Source organism: Aquarana catesbeiana, linkage group LG09 (assembly GCF_042186555.1).
Source record: "Aquarana catesbeiana isolate 2022-GZ linkage group LG09, ASM4218655v1, whole genome shotgun sequence".
NCBI classification, from domain to species: domain Eukaryota; kingdom Metazoa; phylum Chordata; class Amphibia; order Anura; family Ranidae; genus Aquarana; species Aquarana catesbeiana.
Window position 1 is genome coordinate 236,973,871 of NC_133332.1, and position 25,115 is coordinate 236,998,985.

Sequence of the window (25,115 nt, forward strand, 5' to 3'; positions counted from 1 at the left end):
ATAACTCTGACAATTAGATACATGCATGGAGCTGATCCACCAGACACAAATGAATGGGCCCGTCCGGTGCATGCAGCACAGGGTACGCCCATTAACCAGCAACACAAAAACAACAAACAGTAATAGGGCGTACACACGGTCGAACTTTGTTCAGACATTCCGACAACAAAATCCTAGGATTTTTTCCGACGGATGTTGGCTCAAACTTGTCTTGCATACACATGATCACACAAAGTTGTCGGAAAATCCGATCGTTCTGAATGCGGTGACGTAAAACACGTACGTCGGGACTATAAACGGGGCAGTGGCCAATAGCTTTCATCTCTTTATTTATTTCGAGCATGCGTGGCACTTTGTCCGTCGGATTTGTGTACACACGATCGGAATTTCCGACAACGGATTTTGTTGTCGGAAAATTTTATCTCCTGCTCTCCAACTTTGTGTGTCGGAAAATCCGATGGAAAATGTCCGATGGAGCCCACACACGGTCGGAATTTCCGACAACACGCTCCGATAGGACATTTTCCATTGGAAAATCCGACCGTGTGTACGGGGCATAACACACATATAAACACTTAAAGAAAACATGTATAGTGCAGGCGCCTGTGATCCCACAGATGCATAAGGTCCCTATGGCCAGTCGCCAAGTCAAAGGAAATAAAGTAATTATATATGAAAATTAACGGAGGAACCTTATGCATGTGTGGTCCCCTGGGGAGATTGGGAAAGTGGGATGAGTATAACCTGGATGTTATCTAACTCAGGGCTCACTGAAAAACATCCACAATAGCAATGTTAATGCTAAATCTTGGTAAACGGGTCAGGGGGACTTTTATCATGTATATAGCATGCGCATGCACAAATCATATATTTTCACCAAAGTCCATTCCTGAAGTATATTGGGTGAATATGTAATTCAGAGAGTCTCTGTAGAGTGTGGGGAATAGTAAAACCGCACAGTATAATGGGTACTATTGTCACCAAAAGCAAATCACATAACAACTCAGAGTGGCTGGATATTGCCCAGAACTGTTGGTGTGTTATAGGTATATTATAAACCTGTACGAGACAGAATGTCACTGTATATTATCCTACTGTCCACATTAGTCAGGGCAATGCCACATCGAATATCAAAGATTGAGGATATCAACTGTATTCAGGAGCTGAAGGGGTTACATTACCACCTCTCGGTTGTGCGGGGATCAAAGCAGCATCTCATGTATTCCGGTTGCTCCCCTACTCAGTGATTTCCTCATCTACGTTGTCAATGCCGGTTGTGATATGCTGTATCATCTGAGCTCACAGTAAGCGGAAATCCTCTCGTCCATGGATGCGGGCTGCAGCTGTGCTCATACGGTAAATTACTTCCCCGTTTGTATGGCGGTTTCAGGATTCAAACTTCCACTGTAAACAATCCCCGTCTCCAACTCACTAGGGGAGATGACTGAGTCGGCGTCTGCACATCTTGATTACGTTGACGCGTTTCGCAACGTCATTGTTACACACTATGTATTTATCAGCCACTCTGAGTTGTTATGTGATTTGCTTTTGGTGACAATAGTACCCATTATACTGTGCGGTTTTACTATTCCCCACACTCTACAGAGACTCTCTGAATTACATATTCACCCAATATAGTTCAGGAATGGACTTAGGTGAAAATATATGATTTGTGCATGCGCATGCTATATACATCATAAAAGTCCCCCTGACCCGTTTACCAAGATTTAGCATTAACATAGCTATTGTGGATGTTTTTCAGTGAGCCCTGAGTTAGATAACATCCAGGTTATACTCATCCCACTTTCCCCATCTCCCCAGGGGACCACACATGCATAAGGTTCCTCCGTTAATTTTCATATATAATTTCTTTATTTCCTTTGACTTGGCGATTGGCCATAGGGACCTTATGCATCTGTGGGATCACAGGCGCCTGCACTATACATGTTTTCTTTAGGTGTTTATATGTGTGTTACTGTTTGTTGTTTTTTGTGTTGCTGGTTAATGGGCGTACCCTGTGCTGCCTGCACCGGACGGGCCCATTCATTTGTGTCTGGTGGATCAGCTCCATGCATGTATCTAATTGTCAGAGTTATTTTTGTACATTTTAGATTATTCAAATAAACTTTTATAAAGATTTTTTAACATACACTATTCTCCCGTTACTGCCCACCATATCCATAGTAGCCACTGTTTGGACTGAGGGAGATCATTCCCTTGTGCTCCTCCTTGGTCCTCTCTTCTTTGTTAGTCAGCAGGCCCTCCGCTCCCTGCTCACCACTGTCACTTGTAAAAACAGAAGTTCAGCTTCTGTGTTTACAAGTGACCGCTTGTCTCCCAATGGCTCCCACAGATCTGATCTCCTGATCAGCTCCCACTGAGTGCAGGATGGGGACAAGGGAGATGCAGGTGCCTGGGGTGCAGTGCAGATGCCAACACCCCCGCTGAATACAGCAACAAAAGTAAGACAAGTGGAAGATGGTGGAGCATTTAAGAAGGGAGAAAATGGGGTGGGGGCAGTGGGGGGATTGCACACCAAGGTCAGCAGAAGAGGAGTGAAAGTGAGAGGTGGATGGGGATGCAGAGGTAAGCAGTTGTGGAAGAAGACTGAATTCTGCACTATGTATTTAGTGCACCCCTGAACTCTGCACTACGGACATAGCGCACCCCTGAACTCGGCACTCTCTGTGTAACCCCTCCAGAACTCTGCACTCTGTACATATTGCACTCTTGATATTTAATGCCCCTTTAAGACCCTCCCACATTGAAAGGTGTGAGTGTGGGGGGGGGGGGGGGTTTTTTTTTGGGGGGGGGGGTCATGGTTGAGTTCCTGCACCTATTTTCTGAGCAAAAAAGCCCTGAGTATACTAATGCCTCTTGCTCTATTAGTTCTCATAAAGACATATGGATAGCCATCATAGTGTAGTTTATAACTATTATTTTATTAAAAAAGTTAAAAAACCCACACAGTTAAACTTACATGTTATAGTGCCTCTAAGCAGGCACCAAGCTGATCCAGCCGTGTATAAGGAGACAATGTTCCATTCCTCTTTAAATGTTTTTTTGTTAGATTACTGTGCTTTCTGAACAATTTCTCTAAATCAGTTTCTCGACCAGATACATTTTGTTCATCTCGATTAAAGACTGCTCTGATTTCTTCTTCTACACCTTCATTATGGAATGTCATATTAGTGAGTGACCCAGTGATGCACACTAAAAAATAATAAAATAAAAGTGGGTAGATCACTCAAAACTTACACCTAAGTGGTCACAGATTCATCCACCCCAAAAGGGCTCCTCATAGGGCTAATCAAAAATCAATAGTCCACCTGGGCTAATCTCATCCGATGGTGGAACATGGATATGAGGGAAACAGGAAGGGGAAAGGGGAAGAGAAGAGGAGGGAAAGCAAACACTCAAGGACTAGTAAGGGAAGACTGTGTCCCCTACACACCTATATCCAAATGGATTATGCTGTTTTTTTCTCAGTAAATACTGAGTTAGCATATCATCAGGCTCAACCAGAAAATGTGGTGGATACCCCACCAAAAACAGTAATATTGTAAAAAGAACCCACTGGAGCCCTCTTTCACTCCTTCATGATGACATCAAGGAGCTCAATATCACGATGATTGGTTTGAAGTGGTATCTGTGCAGAATTATATGGCAAAGGTGATGAAAGTGCTGTTCTCCCCTTCTTCCTGTGCCCTCACTCAAAAGTTATCCATGTAAAGATCGCCTGTACTGGTGAAATATCTTTCATAGATGTATCTTTATCCTCTTCCACATGTCCCCAATAGTTAGACATACTCATGGAATAAGAAATAGAGCATACATGGCGTGATATCATTTTAAAAGGTTTTATTATAAAATAATATCCACTCACATGTTAGTCTTTCATGACAAGCATATAAAACGCCGTGCAATCCGAGATTTACAATCCAAAATCCAAGAAATGGCATCACCAGAAGTCTCCGTACTTCTATCATAGGAGGCGGGACTTTGTTACTGCGGCTGCTCGGCCCGGGCAATTCAAATCCAGCTACTTGACACAGCAAGAGATTGCTGCTCTATCTGATGGGCACTGGTGGGCTGCATCTGATGGGCACTGGTGGGCTGCATCTGATGGGCACTGGTAGGCTGCATCTGATGGGCACTGGTGGGCTGCATCTGATGGGCACTGGTAGACTGCATCTGATGGGCACTGGTCAGAGACTGCAGAATACAATTATATATATGAAAATATAAATTTTCGGCCAAGTGCATCTTGCATTTTCGGTTTTGGTTTTGGAACCAAAATCTCCATTCGGTGCACCTCTATCAAAAACATATCATAAATGTTTCCCCACAACCTGGTATGTAGTTCTGGTGCTCCGAAACATAACCTCCTGGATTGGTCTGTACCATTCAGCATAAGAGTGAGCATCCCTAAACCCTCTCCCATTTTACTTAAATATGAGTATTTGACAATTGTGAAGCACTATCACTAGATGTAATATTGTTACATTTAAAGATATGCACTTTATGGAAACTTGTAACGACTTGTGAACAATTATAATTTACTCTCACAATGATATAGGATCTCCTGAGGAAGCTAAGTCTAGTGAATCGCGTAGAAATCAAGATCTTTGTTTGGATCCTTTTCATCCAGCCCATTGATACCTGTATATAATTTTTACTCAATTTTCAATATCCATGTACCCCATGTACAGTACCTTGCAAAAGTATTCACCCCCTCCCCCTTGGCTTTTTACCTATTTTGTTACATTACAGCCTTTAGTTCAATGTTTTTTTAATCTGAATTATATGTCATGGATCAGAACACAATAGTCTAAGTTGGTGAAGTAAAATTAGAAAAATATATACATAATAATTTTCAGAAATACTGATAATTGGCATGTGCGTATGTATTCACCCCCTTTGTTATGAAGCCCATAAAAAGCTCTGGTGCAACCAATTACCTTCAGAAGTCAAATTATTAGTGCAATGATGTCCACCTGTGTGCAAACTAAGTGTCACATGATCTATCATTACATATACACACCTTTTTTGCTGCATCCCCCCTGCCGAACCTACCCCTCCATGTTCAGCCTTTCATGGAGTTGGAAGACCCAGAATGCTGAAAGTAAATCTTTCTAAAAACTGAGGTCCCTGGTGCCAAGGCTGCGGGCAAAATAATGCTTAAACAGCATTGATATATTATACAGGTGTGGTATTATAAGAGCTCTGCAATGTCATCATTGCCTCTCCCTTTGGGATTTTTTTCCTGTCTTTTTATATGCAGCACACTGCACTGCTCTGCTGGCTTTATTATCAGTCTGAGAGTGGCTGTGAATGGTGTCACAGAGTGTGGGGAGATGGGGAGCACAAGATGGGAACCGCCAGACGCCATGCAATGGTGTAACTGATTTTGGAGGTCTGCAGTTGGGAGGGCTTCTCTCCCTCTCTCTCTGCAGTCCTGCCAGGTAAAGGACTTACCTCAGAATCTGGCTGAGTCTCCTGTCTGTCTCTGGATGTGCTCTCCTGGCTCCCCTGCTATGCTGTGTTTGACAGTCTGACTGGTTTTTGTCTCAGACTCGGACTGTGCCTGATGTCTGCCTTTGGAAATGCTGCCTGAAGCTCACCTGCAGAGACTTCTGAGGTGAATGGATGAAGGCAGATGGCTCTTAAAGAGACAGGGTTCCATGTTTTTTTGGTGAGAGGTAAGATGCTTTTCTCCATATATTTTGTGCAAATATGAGCTTGCCACACCTGTTAGTGGCACAGAAGATTAGCAAAGGTAGGAGGGGGCAATGTGGGATATGGCTCTTAAAAGAGTGCCCAAGGAAAATATGCAAATCAAGGTGTTTTGCATTATTTTGGGAGCAGAAACCCTGAACACAAACGCTCCAAAAAACATAAGACCCGCCAACGATCACAGGATGACGACACCTAACAGGTTGTCACATTCATTAAGCATGTGGTCAATACACTCTGAAGGAGTTATTTCCACTTACCCAGTGAAGGGACAGAATCCAGGAAATTGACACATGCGTTTATGCCAGCATGATAGAAGATGCCTTGCCCAGCTCAGGGTGCATTTTGGGCCTGCATGCAGTCTACAGTGGCAGAGCAATGAAATTGCACAGGTTGCCTCACAAGGATGGGGGTTGTGCAAAACTCTAAGACCTATTAAGGCGGCTGTAGCAGAAAGTATGCTGCAAATATCCATGCCACAAGCAACACCCATAACGATAGAGCGTAAATAGCTCATTCATGAAGGATGGTCTTTTCCAATAATGGCAGATCATAAATCGGTGATGGAGGATGACCTTTTCCGATAATGGCAGAGTGTAAATCGCTCATGATGGAGGATGGCCTTTTCAAATAATGGCAGAGTGTAAATCGCTCATGATGGAGGATGGCCTTTTCCCAGAATTGCAGAGCGGAAACCGCTTATGATGGAGGATGGTCCTTTCCCATAACGACAAAGCGTAAATTGCTCGTTGGAGGATGGTCTTTTCCCAACAATGATAGAGCGTAAATCGCTCATTGATGGAGGATTAGAGAGACCTCGTCAGAAGACCAATTTACAGTAACAGGTTCCCTAAGCTTTATCCAGATAAAATGGCTGCTGTATGTTTATGCACTGCACTTCCAGGCGTGGTGGCTGCCCTCTTGTGTCCGGTGTAGCAAGTGTCTTTGCCTTTTTATAATTTAGTTGCCTTCAATGGACTTGTTCACACCAGATGCAGTCCAGTGCGTTTTTTTTATTTCTGCATCAAGAACGCATGGATAGTGTTTAACTTTGATTCCAATTACTTAATTCACAGGAGCACAGCGCATTCTAATGCCATCAACAAGAGTAGAAGGTTGCATTGTTTCTTCATAGGAACACATCGGGAAAGTGGCAAAACGCATGTAGAATGCATCAAAAACACTCATGCAGAAACTGTGGTGATCTGGCCATCAGGCTTGCACAGAATCTATACAGTGACAGATTTTGCCTGCCAACCAGCAATAGCGTTAACTTTGATATATTAACTTCAGAAATGGCATTACATTCAACATTAGAAACTGCAAGATTTGATACAGTTTCTGGAAAGAGTGGAACCTGGCAACTGACTTTTGGTTGATGCTTTTGATAGACCTAGTACAAGCGCTGGCGCACTCAGTCACTGCTAGGAGAGCATTGTGGTTATGCCACTGGAGGGCAGGCAGAACTTCACAAGCCTTCGACATTTCCTATAATGGGAGGTTATTGTTCGGCCAAACGCTGAACAACACAATTAAGCGAATGACAGGAGGAAAAGTCTGGACTGTAGCCACCGACTAGTAAGAGGAAGCCACCATCCTTCACTCAAGCCCACTGAACTTTAGAGGGTGTAGGAGGTCAAATCTTATAGGACAGGCTTCAGATTTAATAGATCACAATGGAGGTATCTCAGAGTTACTTTTGACATAAAATAAGTCCAGAGCAAGCTGCTAAGATGGCTGGAAAGTCTCTTTTTAAAGGTGCGTCCAACCAGTCTCTTCCAGTTGGGGTCAGGGGGCCTAAGTGGAGTAGATGATTGTAGCTTCCTTCTGGAGGGTTTGGACAACAATCGCCAAAGACCAGTGGCTCCAGAAGACAGGTGGGTGGACAATGGAGAACAGATCTCGGAAGAGAAAATGTTTGCAAAATTTTTATACTGCTACGCAGGGCTTTTTTTCTCAAACAATAGGTGCTGGAACTTAACCACGGCCCCACAAGACCCCTCCCCCTACACACACCCTACAAATCACATCAAATAGTGGGTGTTCAGTCAAATTTCATGAAAGCAGTAGGAGGGTCTTAAAGGGGCATTAAATACCAGGATTGCATTACATAGAGAGTGCAGAGCTTCTGTGTTCACAAGCGATTGTGGTGAGCAGGCACCAAAGGGTCTGAACCAGAGGTGGTGGAACTGAGTTCCACCAAGTTCCCCCTGAAAAAAAGCCCTGCTGCTACAAGGCCGTTAAGCCAGTAATGCCGAAAACATAGAATCATCTGGGGGCCTTTCTCCCTAGTTTTTCTAGTACCTAAGGCAGGAGCCTCCTGACCTGTTTCAGTTTGAAGGAATGGAATGTGTTCATATACATCAAGAGGTTCAAGATAGAGTCCATGCAGACGGCTACAGGTACAGTTCAGCAGGAGGACCAGTTGGAATCATTTGACTGGCCGACTCATACATCCATGTACCGATCAATGCCGAACACCAGAGGTGTGTAAGATTTGCGATGGCCAGAGGTCACTTCCAGTTGTCTGCCTTTTACAGAATCGGCACAGCCCCAGGAATCTTTTTGAAGATCTTGTTGGCAGTGGTGGCACATGATGGAGTTTCAATTTGCCTTCTTTAGCCTATGAGCTGGGCTGTCTATGGATCTGAAAATCTTTGTGCCTATACAAATTCAACAAAAACTAAAATTTTGGACTTGGCCACGGCGCTTCTTTCAGGGGCATGCTTCTCAGCCCAGGCAATAGGATGATTCTGAAGTCTGATGCCAGTCTCTGGGGCTGGGGAGTCCACAATCTGAAGTAACAAGTGCAAGGCCATTGGAGCGCGGTGAAGCGCAGACTCTCCAAGTATCTTGAATGGAAAAAGCCTTTTTCTAGCATTGCAAGCCTTTCAAGATTTTCAAGGGGTTGACAACATTGCCTAAAAAGGGGACACCAAAAGTCTTTTTCTGATATTTGCAACAGGATACCAATGCAAAGACTCCGTCAGACAAGAGTTTCAAAGTGCCATGGAATTCTCTGTTTGATCTTTGTCTCTGGCCAAATTAAATCCTTTATGGCAAGGTCAGTAACAGCTCCCCAATCCAATAAGACTACTTTTAATAGCCTGGCTGTGGAATAGGCTACACTACAGGTCCAGGGATTCTCATCTGAGGTTGTTCAGAACCTGGTGACCAGAAGATCATCCATGAACGCTACATAGGAGAGGATATGAAAGAAGTCTGTTTTGTCTGCTCAGCAAAAACTTTCTCTGTGTTCCCTGCTGTAGCCAAAATCCTTGACATTTTACAGTCAGCGCTAGAGGTTGGTCTGGCATACAAATCCATTTAAGGTACAGATCGCTACCTTATCTTTTCACAGGTTGCAGATGGGTGCAATAGCCAGTGACTAGATGATGCTTCCAGATGACGATCCATATGACCTTGACTGAAATCCTGGTTCCCTCTGTGGGACTTAGGCTTGGATCTGAGAGCACCCTTTTGCTCCAATAGGTTTCTTTTCCATTGAAGTACCTCATGTAAAACTAGTTCTGACAGCAACTACTTCAGACAAATATTGAAGTTGTATCCAATTTCAGAGGGACTACTTCCCAGTTTTTCTGGAGTTTTCACATGAGAGGCACTGAGTGCACAGCAGGAAGACTTCAGCTTTTTTACACATAGTCAAGTTACTAACAGTGTACTTGGTCAAAACAGGAACGTGTACAATCTTTTCATTTAGCCATCAGGCCCTTTAAGAGTCATCCACTCTTGGGTTACCAGGGTGACTAGATTGGCATGCAGGAAGCACGCTTTTCTGCTCTGAAACAATTGCAAGCCTATTTGACTAGAGGGGTGGCAGCCTTTGGGGAAGTTATGCCAGGATTGCTTGGAAGATATAAGTAAGGGCTAGCTTGAAGGTCTGGTGCGGTCTTCATTCAACCTTACAAACTAAATATGCGACCAGCAAGTTGGGGACAAGAGAGATCAATTCTTTCTGGCTTTAGCAGCTTTTCTTTGATTGTCAGTATCTCTTTTCATTTGTTCTCTCCCACCCTATATTGGCTATGGTATATCCCGTTGTGTGCTGACGGGAGGATGGGCCAGGAAAATGGAAAATTGTTATCACTTACCATAATTTTCCTTTCCTGGCCCATCCTCACGTCAGCACAGGACTCCTTCCCTAGTGGCCTGTCACAGGCTAAGTTATCAAACATCTTAGTTGGGGGAGGGGCTGTCTTTTATATTCAGCTTGGAACATGTGGTCATTGGGGGCTCCAAAGGAGGTGTTAACCCGTTATGTGCTGACATGAGGATGGGCCAGGAAAGGAAAATTACGATAAGTGATAACAATTTTCCATTATAAAGGAATGGTAGTGGCAAAAAAGCAGCTGTGGGATTAACTAATCTTATTTTTTTTGTTTTTTTGTATAATTCTTCTTTAAGGGGGCGTGGCATAGGTGGTATGTCTTATGCCTGCATACTTTAGCTAATAGGTGTCACTCGTTCCCATATGGGCATTTATCAGGCTTTCTTGAGGCTTTTTTCAGCACTTTAAAAACACAACAAAAACTCATAATTGACACCATCCAATGGACGCCAAAAAGCATTTTGAATAAATGAAAAAAAAAAAAAATACTAAAAAATGAAATTGTAAAAAAAATTCTTAAAAAAATAAAAATAACGAACTACTGACAGCGTCCACTGCCCTACTGACACAATCCTGAACATAATACCCACTACTGTACACTCCGCACTCCTCACTTGCACATACTACCCACCTCCATACACTCCACACTCCTCATCTGCACATACTACCCACCTCCATACACTCCGCACTCCTCTTCTGCACATAATACCCACCTCCATACACTCTGCACTCCTCTTCTGCACATAATATCCATCTCCATACACTCTGCACTCCTCTTCTGCACATAATACCTACCTCCATACACTCCGCACTCCTCTTCTGCAGATACTACCCACCTCCATACACTCCACATTCCTCACCTGCACATACTACCCATCTCCATACACTCTGCACTCCTCTTCTGCACATAATACCCACCTCCATACACTCTGCACTCCTCTTCTGCACATAATACCCACCTCTATACACTCCGCACTCCTCTTCTGCACATAATACCTACCTGCATGCGCTCTGCACTCCTCTTCTGCACATAATACCCACCTCCATACACTCCGCACTCCACTTCTGCACATAATACCTACCTGCATGCGCTCCGCACTCCTCTTCTGCACATAATACCCACCTCAATACACTCCGCACTCCTCTTCTGCACATAATACCCACCTCCATACACTCCGCACTCCTCTTCTGCACATAATACCTACCTCCATACACTCCACATTCCTCACCTGCACATACTACCCACCTCCATACACTCTGCACTCCTCTTCTGCACATAATACCCACCTCTATACACTCTGCACTCCTCTTCTGCACATAATACCTACCTGCATGCGCTCCGCACTCCTCTTCTGCACATAATACCCACCTCCATACACTCCGCACTCCTCTTATACACATAATATCCACCTCCATACACTCCGCACTCCTCTTCTGCACATAATACCTACCTCCATACACTCCGCACTCCTCACCTGCAGATACTACCCACCTCCATACACTCCGCACTCCTCTTCTGCACATAATACCCACCTCCATACACTCCGCACTCCTCTTCTACACATAATACCCACCTCCATACACTCCACACTCCTCTTCTACACATAATAGCCACCTCCATACACTCCGCACTCCTCTTCTGCACATAATACCTACCTCCATACACTCCACATTCCTCACCTGCAGATACTACCCACCTCCATACACTCCGCACTCCTCTTCTGCACATAATACCCACCTCCATACACTCTGCACTCCTCTTCTGCACATAATACCCACCTCCATACACTCCACACTCCTCTTCTGCACATAATACCCACCTCTATACACTCTGCACTCCTCTTCTGCATATAATACCCACCTCCATACACTCCGCACTCCTCTTCTGCACATAATACCCACCTCTATACACTCGCACTCCTCTTCTGCACATAATACCACCTCCATACACTCCGCACTCCTCTTCTGCACATAATACCACCTCCATACACTCCGCACTCCTCTTCTGCACATAATACCACCTCCATACACTCTGCACTCCTCTTCTGCACATAATACCCACCTCTATACACTCTGCACTCCTCTTCTGAACATAATACCTACCTCCATACACTTCACACTCCTCTTCTGCACATAATATCCACCTCCATACACTCCGCACTCCTCTTCTGCACATAATACCCACCTCCATACACTCCGCACTCCTCTTCTGCACATAATACCCACACCCCTATACAAGCCGCTCTCCTCTTCTGCACATAATACCCACCTCCATACACTCTGCACTCCTCACCTGCACATAATACCCATCACCATACACTCTTGTCCCTGCACATACTACCCACTGCTGTACACTCCGTACTCCTCTCCTGCACATACTACCCACCACCAAACACACCCCACTCCTCTCCTGCACATAATACCCACCGCCATACACTCCGCACTGTACATACCCTATTTAAGTCATCTCAGACTCTATTAAACCACACCCCATGTAGCCACGCCCAACATTTTAGCTCAATTTAAGCTGCTAGGGTACTATTTGATTTCCAAGGATGTGCGACAGATGGCAATACCTTGCATATCACCTGGATTCCCTCATCTCTGTACCCTCAGCACCCCTGTACTTGACAGAATGTACAGTATATGCTGAAATTGACAAAGTATTCCCTTTTTTTTCCAGATACAGATTGCAATAGAAAGAAGTGTTTTTTGTCTATGCTCTTCATCACAGCTGTGTTTATCATCGCCTTCGGCTGGTGAGTCTGGTAAAAATATATATGTCTTTGTTAGGGCAATGCTCAGCTGTAGGGATGAGCTTCGTGTTCGAGTCGAACCCATGTTCGACTCGAACATCGGCTGTTCGCCCGTTCGCCGAATTGCGAATGATATGGGCCGTTCGCGCCAAATTCGTGTGGCGCGTCACGGCCCATAATTCACTGCGGCATGGCAGTGCATTGCTTGCTGATGATTGGCCAAGCATGCACTATGACCCGCATGCTTGGCCAATCACAGCGCCGCCTGAACAAAGAGCCATAATTGGCCAAAGCCAAGGAGGCTTTGGCCAATTATGGCTCAGGGGATTTAGTACACGCCCCACACTATATAAGGCCGCCTGCACGGCGGCCCTGTGTAGTGTGTGTTCCGGCGTTCATTGAGAGAGAGAGACAGACAGTGTCATTTGATTTGAGTTAGATAGATTAGGCAGAACAGTCAGTCAGTTAGCTGCACTTACAGTGTATTGTGTATATATATGCATCCCAGGTGTTGCATATATATATATATATATATACACTGTATTCAGTTTAGCTAGATCCGTTCCTGTTATCTTCTAGACTATTTACATTTAGTGCAGTGCGTCCTGCTCACAGTGTTCAGCTAGATCCGTTCCTGTTATCTTCCTACTGACAGGCAGGCTTGTCTGGTTACAGTATATAAAGCTACCTGAAGAAAATTACTGGTGTTCTATTTGATCCTATTAGTACCACGGTCAGGCAGCTAGACTATTTACATTTAGTACAGTGCGTCCTGCTCACAGTGTTCAGCTAGATCCGTTCCTGTTATCTTCCTACTGACAGGCAGGCTTGTCTGGTTACAGTATATAAAGCTACCTGAAGAAAATTACTGGTGTTCTATTTGATCCTATTAGTACCACGGTCAGGCAGCTAGACTATTTACATTTAGTACAGTGCGTCCTGCTCACAGTGTTCAGCTAGATCCGTTCCTGTTATCTTCCTACTGACAGGCAGGCTTGTCTGGTTACAGTATATAAAGCTACCTGAAGAAAATTACTGGTGTTCTATTTGATCCTATTAGTACCACGGTCAGGCAGCTAGACTATTTACATTTAGTACAGTGCGTCCTGCTCACAGTGTTCAGCTAGATCCGTTCCTGTTATCTTCCTACTGACAGGCAGGCTTGTCTGGTTACAGTATATAAAGCTACCTGAAGAAAATTACTGGTGTTCTATTTGATCCTATTAGTACCACGGTCAGGCAGCTAGACTATTTACATTTAGTACAGTGCGTCCTGCTCACAGTGTTCAGCTAGATCCGTTCCTGTTATCTTCCTACTGACAGGCAGGCTTGTCTGGTTACAGTATATAAAGCTACCTGAAGAAAATTACTGGTGTTCTATTTGATCCTATTAGTACCACGGTCAGGCAGCTAGACTATTTACATTTAGTACAGTGCGTCCTGATCACAGTGTTCAGCTAGATCCGTTCCTGTTATCTTCCTACTGACAGTCAGGCTTGTCTGGTTACAGTATATAAAGCTACCTGAAGAAAATTACTGGTGTTCTATTTGATCTTATTAGTACCACGGTCAGGCAGCTAGACTATTTACATTTAGTACAGTGCGTCCTGCTCACAGTGTTCAGCTAGATCAGTTCCTGTTATCTTCCTACTGACAGGCAGGCTTGTCTGGTTACAGTATATAAAGCTACCTGAAGAAAATTACTGGTGTTCTATCCCAGCTTAGTGCAGCTACAGGCCATTAGTATGTCTGGAAGGCCAAGAAGGAGAGGCAGACAGTCACAAGCCAATAAGAGAGGGCAAGCAGGCTCTGTGTCTAGTGCTGGTCGTGGAGACGGTGCATCCTCATCAGCACGTGGCCATGGGACACGCTGGGCCTTTTTTTCGGCAGCTGGCCGTGTTGAGCCGCAACATGCGGAAGACTTGGTCGAGTGGATGACCAAGCCGTCCTCATCCTCCTCATCCTCTCTCACCCATGCCCAGGGTGCTTTGTCTGGCAAAGCAGCGGCCTCTTCCCTCAGCTCAATGTCATCAGTAACTCCTTCCCTAGCTCCACCATGTCCTCATGAGGATTCCCTCGAACTGTTTGACCACAGTGTTGGGTACATGCTCCAGGAGGATGCCCAGCGTTTGGAAGGCTCTGATGATGATACTGAGCTTGATGAAGGCAGTAACATGAGCACGGACAGAGGGGGTGCCCAAGAAGGACAGCAATCTGGCAGTCATGCTCCCCCTGCTGCAGCATACTGCCAGGTTTGCTCCAGTGATGAGGAGGGAGGGGATGATGAGGTCACTGACTCAACGTGGGTGCCTGATAGGAGAGAGGAGGAGGAGGAGGAGGCGGCACATCACCAACGAGGCAGGATGCCCTCCAGGGGCCAGCCTAAGGGCAGCACATTGACTGCATCACACCCCAAAGCTCCACATGTGCAGGGCGCTGCAGTCTCTGCGCGTTATTCAAAAAGTTCTTTGGTGTGGGCCTTTTTTGAGACGAGTGCATCAGATCGCACCGCTGCTATTTGCAACATATGTCTCAAGCGTATCTCACGTGGCCAAAACATCTCCCGCTTGGGTACCACATGCTTGACCAGACATATGTTGACCTGCCATGCAGTTCGTTGGCAAGCGTATCTAAAAGACCCACACCAAAGAACAAAGAGGATCTCTCCTTGCTCCTCATCAGCTGAGATTTCCAACCCCACTAGACCTCCAGTCCTCTCTGAGACCTGCAGTGAGAGGAATGAAGGTGTAGAATTAGGTGTGTCGCAGCCAAGTACTTGTGGGCAATCTGCTTTTGGTACACCAACGTCAGATTGTACCAGGCAAATTTCCCTGCCCCAGCTGCTGCACCGCCGAAAGAAGTTTGCTCCCAGCCATCCACATGCCCAGCGGTTGAATGCTAGCTTGGCAAAATTGCTAGCACTGCAACTGCTGCCTTTTCAGTTGGTAGACTCTGCCCCCTTCCGTGAGTTTGTGGAATGTGCGGTTCCTCAGTGGCAGGTACCCAAACGCCACTTTTTCTCACGGAAGGCGATTCCGGCTCTCTACCGGCATGTGGAAGGCAATGTCCATGCCTCGCTGGACAGGGCGGTCAGCGGTAAGGTGCATATTACCGCTGACTCATGGTCCAGCAGGCATGGACAGGGACGTTACCTAAGTTTCACGGCACATTGAGTGACTCTGCTGGCAGCTGGGAAGGATGCAGGACAAGGTGCAGTAGTGTTGGAGGTTGTTCCGCCACCACGCCTCCAAAATGCTGATTGTGACACACCTCTCTCCTTCACCCCCTGCTCTTCTTCTTCCTCTATGGCCTCTTCCTCTGAACCAGCGGTGCTCCGTAGTCGTTCAAGGGGCTACGCAAGTACGCAGGCCAAAAGATGCCATGCGGTGCTTGAGCTGGTGTGCTTGGGGGACAGGAGCCACACTGGGGCAGAGGTTCTGTCAGCTCTGCAGGGGCAGGTTCAGAGGTGGTTGACGCCACGCCAACTTAAGGCAGGAATGGTGGTTTGCGACAATGGCACCAACCTCCTCTCTGCCCTCCGACAGGGACAAATGACCCATGTGCCCTGTTTGGCTCACGTCCTTAACTTGGTGGTGCAGCGGTTCTTGGGCAGGTACCCGGGCTTACAGGATGTCCTGTGGCAGGCCAGGAAAGTCTGTGTGCATTTCCGCCGGTCATATAATGCCAGTGCTCGGCTGACGGACCTCCAAAAGGAGTTTAACCTGCCCAAGAACCGCCTAATCTGTGACATGCCCACCAGGTGGAACTCAACGTTGGCCATGCTGCAGCGGCTGCACACGCAGCAGAGGGCCATCAATGAGTACCTGTGCGACTATGGCACCAGGACAGGGTCAGGGGAGCTTGTTTTTTTTTCCCCACGCCAGTGGGCCATGATCAGGGATGCATGCACTGTCCTGTCACCATTCGAGGAGGCCACGAGGATGGTGAGCAGTGACAGTGCATGCATCAGTGACACTGTCCCCCTTGTCCACCTGTTGGAGCACACGCTGCGTGGAATAATGGACAGGGCACTTGAGGCAGAACAGAGGCAGGAAGAGGAGGACTTCCTTAGCTCTCAAGGCCCCCTTTATCCAGACAGTGTTCCTGCGTGCCCGCCGATCACACAGGAAGAGGACGAGGAGGAGGAGGAGGAAGATTGTGTCAGTATGGAGGTGGAGCCTGGCACTCAGCATCAGCAGCAGTCTTTAAGGGATCAGTCCCAAGAAACACATGGACTTGTACGTGGCTGGGAGAAGGTGGCTGCAGACGTTGTCGTCCTTAGTGACCCAGAGGACTCCGGACCGAATGCCTCAGCAAACCTACGCTGCATGGCCTCCCTGATCCTGCAAAGCCTGCGTAAGGATCCTCGTATTCGTGGTATCAAGGAGAAGGACCAATACTGGCTGGCAACCCTCCTTGATCCACGTTACAAGAGTAAGGTTGTGGACCTTATCTTGCCATCGCAGAGGGAGCAGAGGATGAAACATCTTCGGGAGGCCTTGCAGAAAGGTCTGTGCAATGCGTTCCCAGAGACTGGGAGGTTACAAACTCCTGTTTCTGGACAACGTGTTGCTGAGGCTTCGGTCAGTCAAAGAAGGAGCGGTGGAGAAGGTGGCCGTCCGCAGCCCCAAGGTATGATCGGTTCCAGCAACCATCGCCAGCGTCTGTTTTACATGGTGCAGGAATACCTAGGGGCAAGATCAGACTTGGACACCTTTCCCACCGAAAATCCTCTGGGTTACTGGGTCTTGAGGATGGATCACTGGCCAGAGCTTGCACAGTATGCAATTGAGCTACTGGCCTGTCCTGCATCCAGCGTTCTTTCGGAACGCACATTCAGTGCTGCTGGAGGCGTGGTAACCGATCACAGGGTGCGTCTGTCCACCGACTCGGTCGATCGGCTGACCTTCATAAAAATGAATGAGTCTTGGATCACCACCAGCTACCAAGCACCTGATGCTGATGTAACCGAATAATTTTTTTTGAAATCTCAGATCCCTTCAAAGACTGCCTATGCTGATGCTGAGTGACTATCCCTGAGTAATTATCCTCTTCCTCCTCAATCATCACGCTGATAGCTTGTAAGAACATTTTTGGTTCTGGGCGCCACCACCAGTGCCTAAGGCACAATTTTTCAGCCCCTGTTTAACAGGGGCGTGTTAATTACAATTTTTGATGTAATACTTTGCAGCAGGGCTCATTCCTGCATTCCAACTAGAGTGTCTGTGAGGGGTTGCAGTGTTGTGGCACCAGCACCAGTGCCTAAGGCCCAATTTTTCTGCCCCTGTCTAACAGGGGCGTGTAATTACAATTTTTGATGCAATACTTTGCAGCAGGGCTCGTTCCTGCGTTCCAACTAGAGTGTCTGTGAGGGGTTGCAGTGTTGTGGCACCAGCACCAGTGCCTAAGGCCCAATTTTTCTGCCCCTGGCTAACAGGGGCGTGTAATTACAATTTTTGATGCAATACTTTGCAGCAGGGCTCGTTCCTGCGTTCCAACTAGAGTGTCTGTGAGGGGTTGCAGTGTTGTGGCACCAGCACCAGTGCCTAAGGCCTAATTTTTCAGCTCCTGTTCAACAGGTGCATGTAATTACAATTCTTGATCTAATATTTCACAGCAGGGCCCTGTGAGGGCTTACAGTGTTGTGGCCACAGCAACACCTAAGGCCCAAATTTCTGCTGAGTATATAGGGCAGGACCCTACTTTCAAACATCTAACTTACAAACGACTCCTACTTGCAAACGGAAGGAGACAACAGGAAGTGAGATGAAATCTACCCCTAGGAAGGGAAATTCTCTCCTGTAAGAGTTAATATGGGAAAACAATTTCTCCTTTCCACTGATGCTTTCCAATCCTTGTTCCACAAAAAACCCAAATTTTCAAAAAACATTTTTCATTGGGACAAAAAGAGGTGAAATCTTCTGAAGAGGAGGAAAGACAGCAAAACAAATGTCACAGGGGTGATAACCCTTCCCTATGTTTTCCAAAAAGCTTAAAAAAGATTTTTTGGCTGGAGCTAAACGCTTTAAAAATTTACCCGTTCAAAATTACAAAGAGATTCTACTTAACAACAAACCTACAGTCCCTGTCTTGTTTGCACCGCCTGTATACTGCTGTTCAGAGTATATAGGGCCTTTCCTTATTTTAATTTGGGTGCGGGGTTCCCCTTAATATCCATACAAGACCCAAAGGGCCTGGTAATGGACTGGGGGGTACCCATGCCGTTTGTCTCACTGATTTTCATCCATATTGCCATGACCCGACATGACATTAAACCCGCAAGCAGTTTTAAATGAGATTTTTTCCTTTAAAAATGACATTTGGTGCAGGGACTGTTCTAAACACGGGAAACACGAGCCACTTTACAGGCCTACTATAGACACACCCCAGGTACGATATTTAAAGGAATATTTCACTTTTTTTTTTTTTACTTTAAGCATCATTAAAATCACTGCTCCCGAAAAAACGGCCGTTTTTAAAAGTTTTTTTTGCATTGATACATGTCCCCTGGGGTAGGACCCGGGTCCCCAAAACCTTTTTAGGACAATACCATGCAAATTAGCCTTTAAAATGAGCACTTTTGATTTCGAACGTTCGAGTCCCATAGACGTCAATGGGGTTCTAACGTTCGTGCGAACTTTCGGTCCGTTCGCAGGTTCTGGTGCGAACCGAACCGGGGGGTGTTCGGCTCATCCCTACTCAGCTGCAATCAGTATAAATCTCACCATTAAAATGAGCCTGTGCTTTGCCCATGCAGATTCACTGTAATGCTGACTTTAGCATTTACACTTACTCCCCTTTTTTTTTTTTTTAACCAAAGAACATGTTTATTGTTGTCAAGAACACCATACAGATGAGATACATGTCATACAGTGATCATGAAAGTGACGAACATTGTTTATATTCAAGCATACATTTTTGACGCTATATTTATATATCTATAGAAATGTAAGCATGTATATAGCTTGATTACAGTTTCTAGATTAACCATTTGCGTTGTGTTATTATGTCAAGCTAGGCATTTCCCCAGGTTGAGTTCTTATGACTCTAAATACATCATCCTCCCCAGTCTTACAACTATCCACTGTTAATCATGTCGAACAAGTATTGGTATTATCTAGCCGTTTGCTCTGTATTTTATGATATTTTTTTGGGCATCCTCTATGTCTATATAATACTTTTTTATATGGCAAGGACACATTTACATCCCTCAACCAATCCTGGATAGTGGGAAAGGTGGTTCTCATCCAATGTTTGGCGATTAATTTTCTAGCACTAAATAGTGTTTCACTAAGAAGTGTAGCCATGGGCCTGGCCATGGTGTCTGGAAGTAGGCCCAGTAGGCATGGTCTGGGGTCTAGTTGTATTGGTGAACCCATATGATCATGGAGGAACTTTACAATCTGTGCCCAGTAGTCTTGTATCACTGGCGGAATTTCCAGGGTCGAAACAGTCGCACTTGCGACTGGGCCCTGGAATTCTGCCAGTGTGGGGGGGCCCCAAGACGCTGCACCTCCCCTGGCTGGCATCTAACTATACAGGAGAGGGGGGCGTAAGGGGGCGATCGGCAGCTATGTGATGTCCCTCCAGGCAGCACACAGTTCACTTCCCGAATATCAGTGAGTACAATGGAGAGGGGAGGGGCCTCTGACCCGAGCAGACACCAGATTGAGTGCACAAGTTTGTCCCTCTGCTTGTACACTCTGAGTCTTGCTGATACACGCTCGGGTCAGAGGCCCCTCCCCTCTCCATTGGATACAATGATATTCGGGAAGTGAACTGTGCTGCCTGGAGGGACATCCTGCGGACATCACAAGGAAGCATGCTGCTTCTTCCATATGTGCTTCTCATGTAAGTAAAGCACAACACTGGCCACCCACCTGTCCCCTCTCACACTGTCCCCACACACACTGTCCCGTCTCACACTGCCCCCCCACACACTGTCCCCTCTCACACTGCCCCCCCACACACTGTCCCCACTCACACTGCCCCCCCACCTGTCCCCTCTCACACTGCCCCCCACACACTGTCCCCTCTCACACTGCCCCCCCACCTGTCCCCTCTCACACTGCCCCCCCACCTGTCCCCTCTCACACTGCCCCCCCACCTATCCCCTCTCACACTGCCCCCCCACCTGTCCCCTCTCACACTGCCCCCCCCACCTGTCCCCTCTCACACTGCCCCCCCACCTGTCCCCTCTCACACTGCCCCACCTGTCCCCTCTCACACTGCCCCACCTGTCCCCTCTCACACGGCCCCCACCTGTCCCCTCTCACACGGCCCCCACCTGTCCCCTCTCACACTGCCCCCCCACCCCCCACACACTGTCCCCTCTCACACTGCCCCCACACACACTGTCCCCTCTCACACTGGCCCCTACCTGTCCCATCTCACACTGGCCCCTACCTGTCCCCTCTCACACTGCCCCCCCACCTGTCCCCTCTCACACTGGCCCCCACCTGTCCCCTCTCACACTGGCCCCCACCTGTCCCCTCTCACACTGCCCCCCCCACACACTGTCCCCTCTCACACTGCCCCCCCACCTGTCCCCTCTCACACTGGCCCCCACCTGTCCTCTCTCACACTGCCCCCCCACACACTGTCCCCTCTCACACTGCCCCCCCACCTGTCCCCTCTCACACTGCCCCCCCACCTGTCCCCCTCACACTGGCCCTCACCTGTCCCCTCTCACACTGGCCACCCACCTGCCACATAGCCCCTCTTTTATCACACTGCCCACGTCATACTATTTCCCCATCATACTGCCCCCACCTGTCTCACTGTCCCCTGTCACACTGCCCCCTTGGCACAATACATTCCTGTCATACTGCCCCCTCCTGTAACACTGCCCCTCCATCATTCTGCCCCCTCGTCACACTGCCCCCTCGTCACACTGCCCCCTTCTGTCATATTTACCCCCCTCCTGTCACACTACCCCCCTCTTGTTAAACAGTCCCCCTCCTTTCACAGTGCTCCCTCATTACACTGCCCCCCTCTTGTAATACTTCCCAGGTATCCTTTTCCTGTCACACTGCCCCCCTCTTGTCACAATATCTCCCTGTCATACTGCCCCCTCCTGTCACACTGCCCCCATCGTACTGCCCCTTCTTGTCACACTGCCCCCCTTTTTTCACAGTGCCCCCTCTTATCACACTCCCCCCTCTGGTCACACTTTCCAGATACCCTTCTTTGGTCACACTGCCCCCTCCTGTCAAAATACCCCCTCATCCTTTCACAATACCCCCCCCCCCCATCATAGTGCGGGTCACTTCAGGGCACTGGGGCCCTGAAGGTTATAGTTACGCCTCTGATCACTGGGCATAACCAGATTAGGTGAAAAAAGGAGCATGGGGTACTTGAGCATCTTGGGCAGTTTAAATTTTGGTTTGAGGAAAATTTGGCTATTCTGGCAGGCGTAAGATAGGACTTATGAATTATGTATACTGTAATTGAGTGAGACGTTCAGATACTTTAGGTGAGGTTTTCCGTACATTTTCCAGTATACCTTCCCAATCAGTGTTGTCTATTTGGCCTAGGTCTGCCTCCCATCTGATTCTTGCTGTGTCCATTATTCTGGCAGTTGTTCGATTACGTAGCGTGGTGTAAAGAGTAGGTATAAGTTTTTCTGGATTGGACCCTGTGATTACATCTACTAATGGGATCATTTGGGGATTAGGAAAACCATTCGTGAACTGAGTCTGGAGCGCATGTTTCAGTTGCAAGTAGCTGAATTGCATGTGGGGGGGGGAGGTCAAATTCTTCACAAAGTGTTTGGAAGTGTCTTACACCAAATAAAGTGATGATCTGAAAAAGGAACACTATCCCCTTAGCTGCCCACCTAGTGGCCCCAGGTAAGGACATCAGTTCCCCCAAAAGGGGATTGTGCCAAAGGGGGTGTGTGTGAGTGCAGAAGATCAGCGCTGGTCATTTTAATCGCTTTCTCCCATATGTGGCGATGCTGAAGCAGCAGTGAGTGTTGTCCTTCTCTTGTCTGTTTCCTGCTCCCTTTCCTAAATAGGACTTGTAGTGGAGAGTGCATATCGTTATTTAGCCTTTTACATACCAGTGCTTGGTATCTAATTTCGTCAGTCTTGTGAATATGATAGAAATGCGAGAGCTGTGCAGCTATGTAGTAGGTGTATAAGTCTGGTATGGCCGCTCCTCCCGACGAGGTAGGGTTTTTAATCGTGTTCCAAGCCAGTTTGTGCCTATTGGATCCCCATATGAAAGAATTGATAATTTGGTCCATCTTTTTAAAAAGCTTTAGCGGGATTAATACCGGGGAGTTCCAAAACATATAAAGAAATTTTGGCAGAAGTATCATTTTAAATAAATTAATTCTCCCCATTACCCCTAAGGGAAGTCTTGCCCAGGATTGTGTGCGGGATTTCAAGTAGGGGAAAAGTGGTTCAATATTATTGGCTATATATATTCAAGGGGATCTCTTGTAATTGTTACACCCAGATATTTGATAGATGCGACTCTTTGTAGCGGGAGGGAGGCCGCACCGGAGGATGGGGGTGAGAGGTCAAGAGGGAGAGTCTGTGATTTGGACCAATTCATGCTCAATCCCGAGTGCTTCCCAAAGTCACCAATGATCTCAAGGACTTTTTGGAGGGAAGGACCAGTGTCCTCAAGATATAGGAGCATATCGTCTGCGTATAAGCTTAGTTTTTCTGTCACGGATCCCATGTTTAGCCCTCGTACGTTAGGATTTAGCCTAAGGGAGATGGCAAGGGGTTCCATCGCCAGGGCATAAAGCAGGGGAGACAGCGGACATCCCTGCCGGGTTCCCCAGCCCAGAGGAAAGGGGTCAGATGTGTACCCATTCAATACCACTCTAGCTGAGGGGGAGTAATATAGCAATTTTACCCATTTAATAAAGTTGGGCCCAAAACCGAATCCCCTAAGGCATTCCCACAAGTACCCCCACTCCACCGAATCGAAAGCTTTTGCGGCGTCTAACGCCACCACCGCCCTATCTCCCGTATTCTCGTGCTACGCCTCAGTGTTCATGTATAATCACCGTAGGTTCATGGCTGTGTTCTTGCCAGGCATGAACCCCGTCTGATCCGGATGAATTAAGGAGAGAATACTGTGATTGAGGCGCATGGCCAATATTTTGGCTAGTATTTTAATGTCCGCTTGAAGGAGCGAGATTGGGCGGTAGGATTCTATGTGGTGGGGATCTTTGCCTGGTTTGGGAATCACTATAATTACTGCCTGGCGAAGGGACTCAGGAAGGGACCCAGACTCAAATATATGATTGTAAAGTGTCAGTAATTCGGGGATAAGTATTTCTGAGTAGGCTGCGTAAAAGTCAAGTGGTAAACCGTCCCCGCCTGGTGCTTTAGCTGGTGCAAAGGATGCTATGGCGAGTGCTATTTCGTCTGTCGTACGAGGGGCCTCTAGGTCTGTAAGTTGGGATTCTGATAGTTGGGGAAAGGGGATGTCTTGGAGAAAGGCCTGGGTTTCTTGTGCGGTGATCTGCACCTTAGAGGAGTATAGATCAGCATAGTATGTCTGAAAAGCTTTTGCAACCGCTGGAGGGTCTGAGTATGTGACGTTGTTGGGGCCCGAAAGCGTAACCACTACTGGTGGGCTCGTATCTTGATGGGCAAGATATGCCAACAATTTACCCACATGTTCCCCCTGCTCAAAAACCCGTTGTCACACAAAGAAAAGTTTTTGCTTAGCTTTTTCAAACTGCAGCTGGTCTACAAGACGGATTTGAAGTTTGAGTGCAGACGCTTTTTCCTGTGTAGGGTCATTTTGGAACTCCCTAGTAATCAAATCTAATTTGTCAGTGGCCTGATGTAAAAGAGCTTTGGAATAGGTTTGGACTCTGTTTATTCTAGAAGATAAAATGGTGCGTGCGTGAAGTTTGAATGTCTCCCATACCATGCCTGCCGGGGCCGTGTCCCTATTAGTATTAAAGTAAAATTGCCACTCCCTGTGTATGTCCTCTTGGTCTTTTAGTGTTGCTAGCCAAAAGGGGTGTAGGCGCCAGGTTCGAGGTCCTATGTTTGAGGCTAGTTGTAGTGTGGCCCAACATGGGGCGTGGTCGGAAAGAGATCTCGTATGGTAACCTGAGTCGGTTAATAGTGGAATTAGGGTGTCTGATATTAAGATGAGATCAATTCGGGACATGGTGGAGTGCGTCGCCGAGAAGCAGGAATAAGCCATGGTGTCTGGATGCTTGTACCTCCATGTGTCGGTTAGCGAGAATTCTGCTAGTGTACACCCAAATCTAGTGGTGACGGGGTGATGGGTGTTTTGCTGTAGTTGCAATCTGTCCTTATGAGGGTTAAGAACCATATTGAAATCCCCTAGCCAAATACATTGGATGTTGGCGTGTTGTGCCATATATAGCAGTCCCTTAGTGATTAAAGTAGACTTATATGGAGGGGGGATATAATATGCCATTATTAAGTATTGTAGACCATTTAGTGTGCAGTGCAAAAAAATATATCTCCCCTGTGGGTCGGTGCGTA

At 46.9% G+C, this 25,115-nt stretch overlaps 1 protein-coding gene across 2 annotated transcripts in view; it reads left to right on the forward strand.

Moving 5' to 3' along the window:
- The window catches only part of LOC141108403 (histo-blood group ABO system transferase-like), a 270,783-nt gene that overhangs the window by 137,834 nt on the left and 107,834 nt on the right, over nt 1-25,115 (forward strand). The window contains exon 2 of one of the 2 annotated variants that reach the window (XM_073599990.1): nt 12,549-12,624. In XM_073599990.1, the coding sequence (XP_073456091.1) occupies nt 12,549-12,624 (76 nt within the window). Of the gene's footprint in view, nt 1-12,548; nt 12,625-20,285; nt 20,473-25,115 lie in introns of those variants that run through there. The other variant, XM_073599991.1, reaches the window with a different exon arrangement.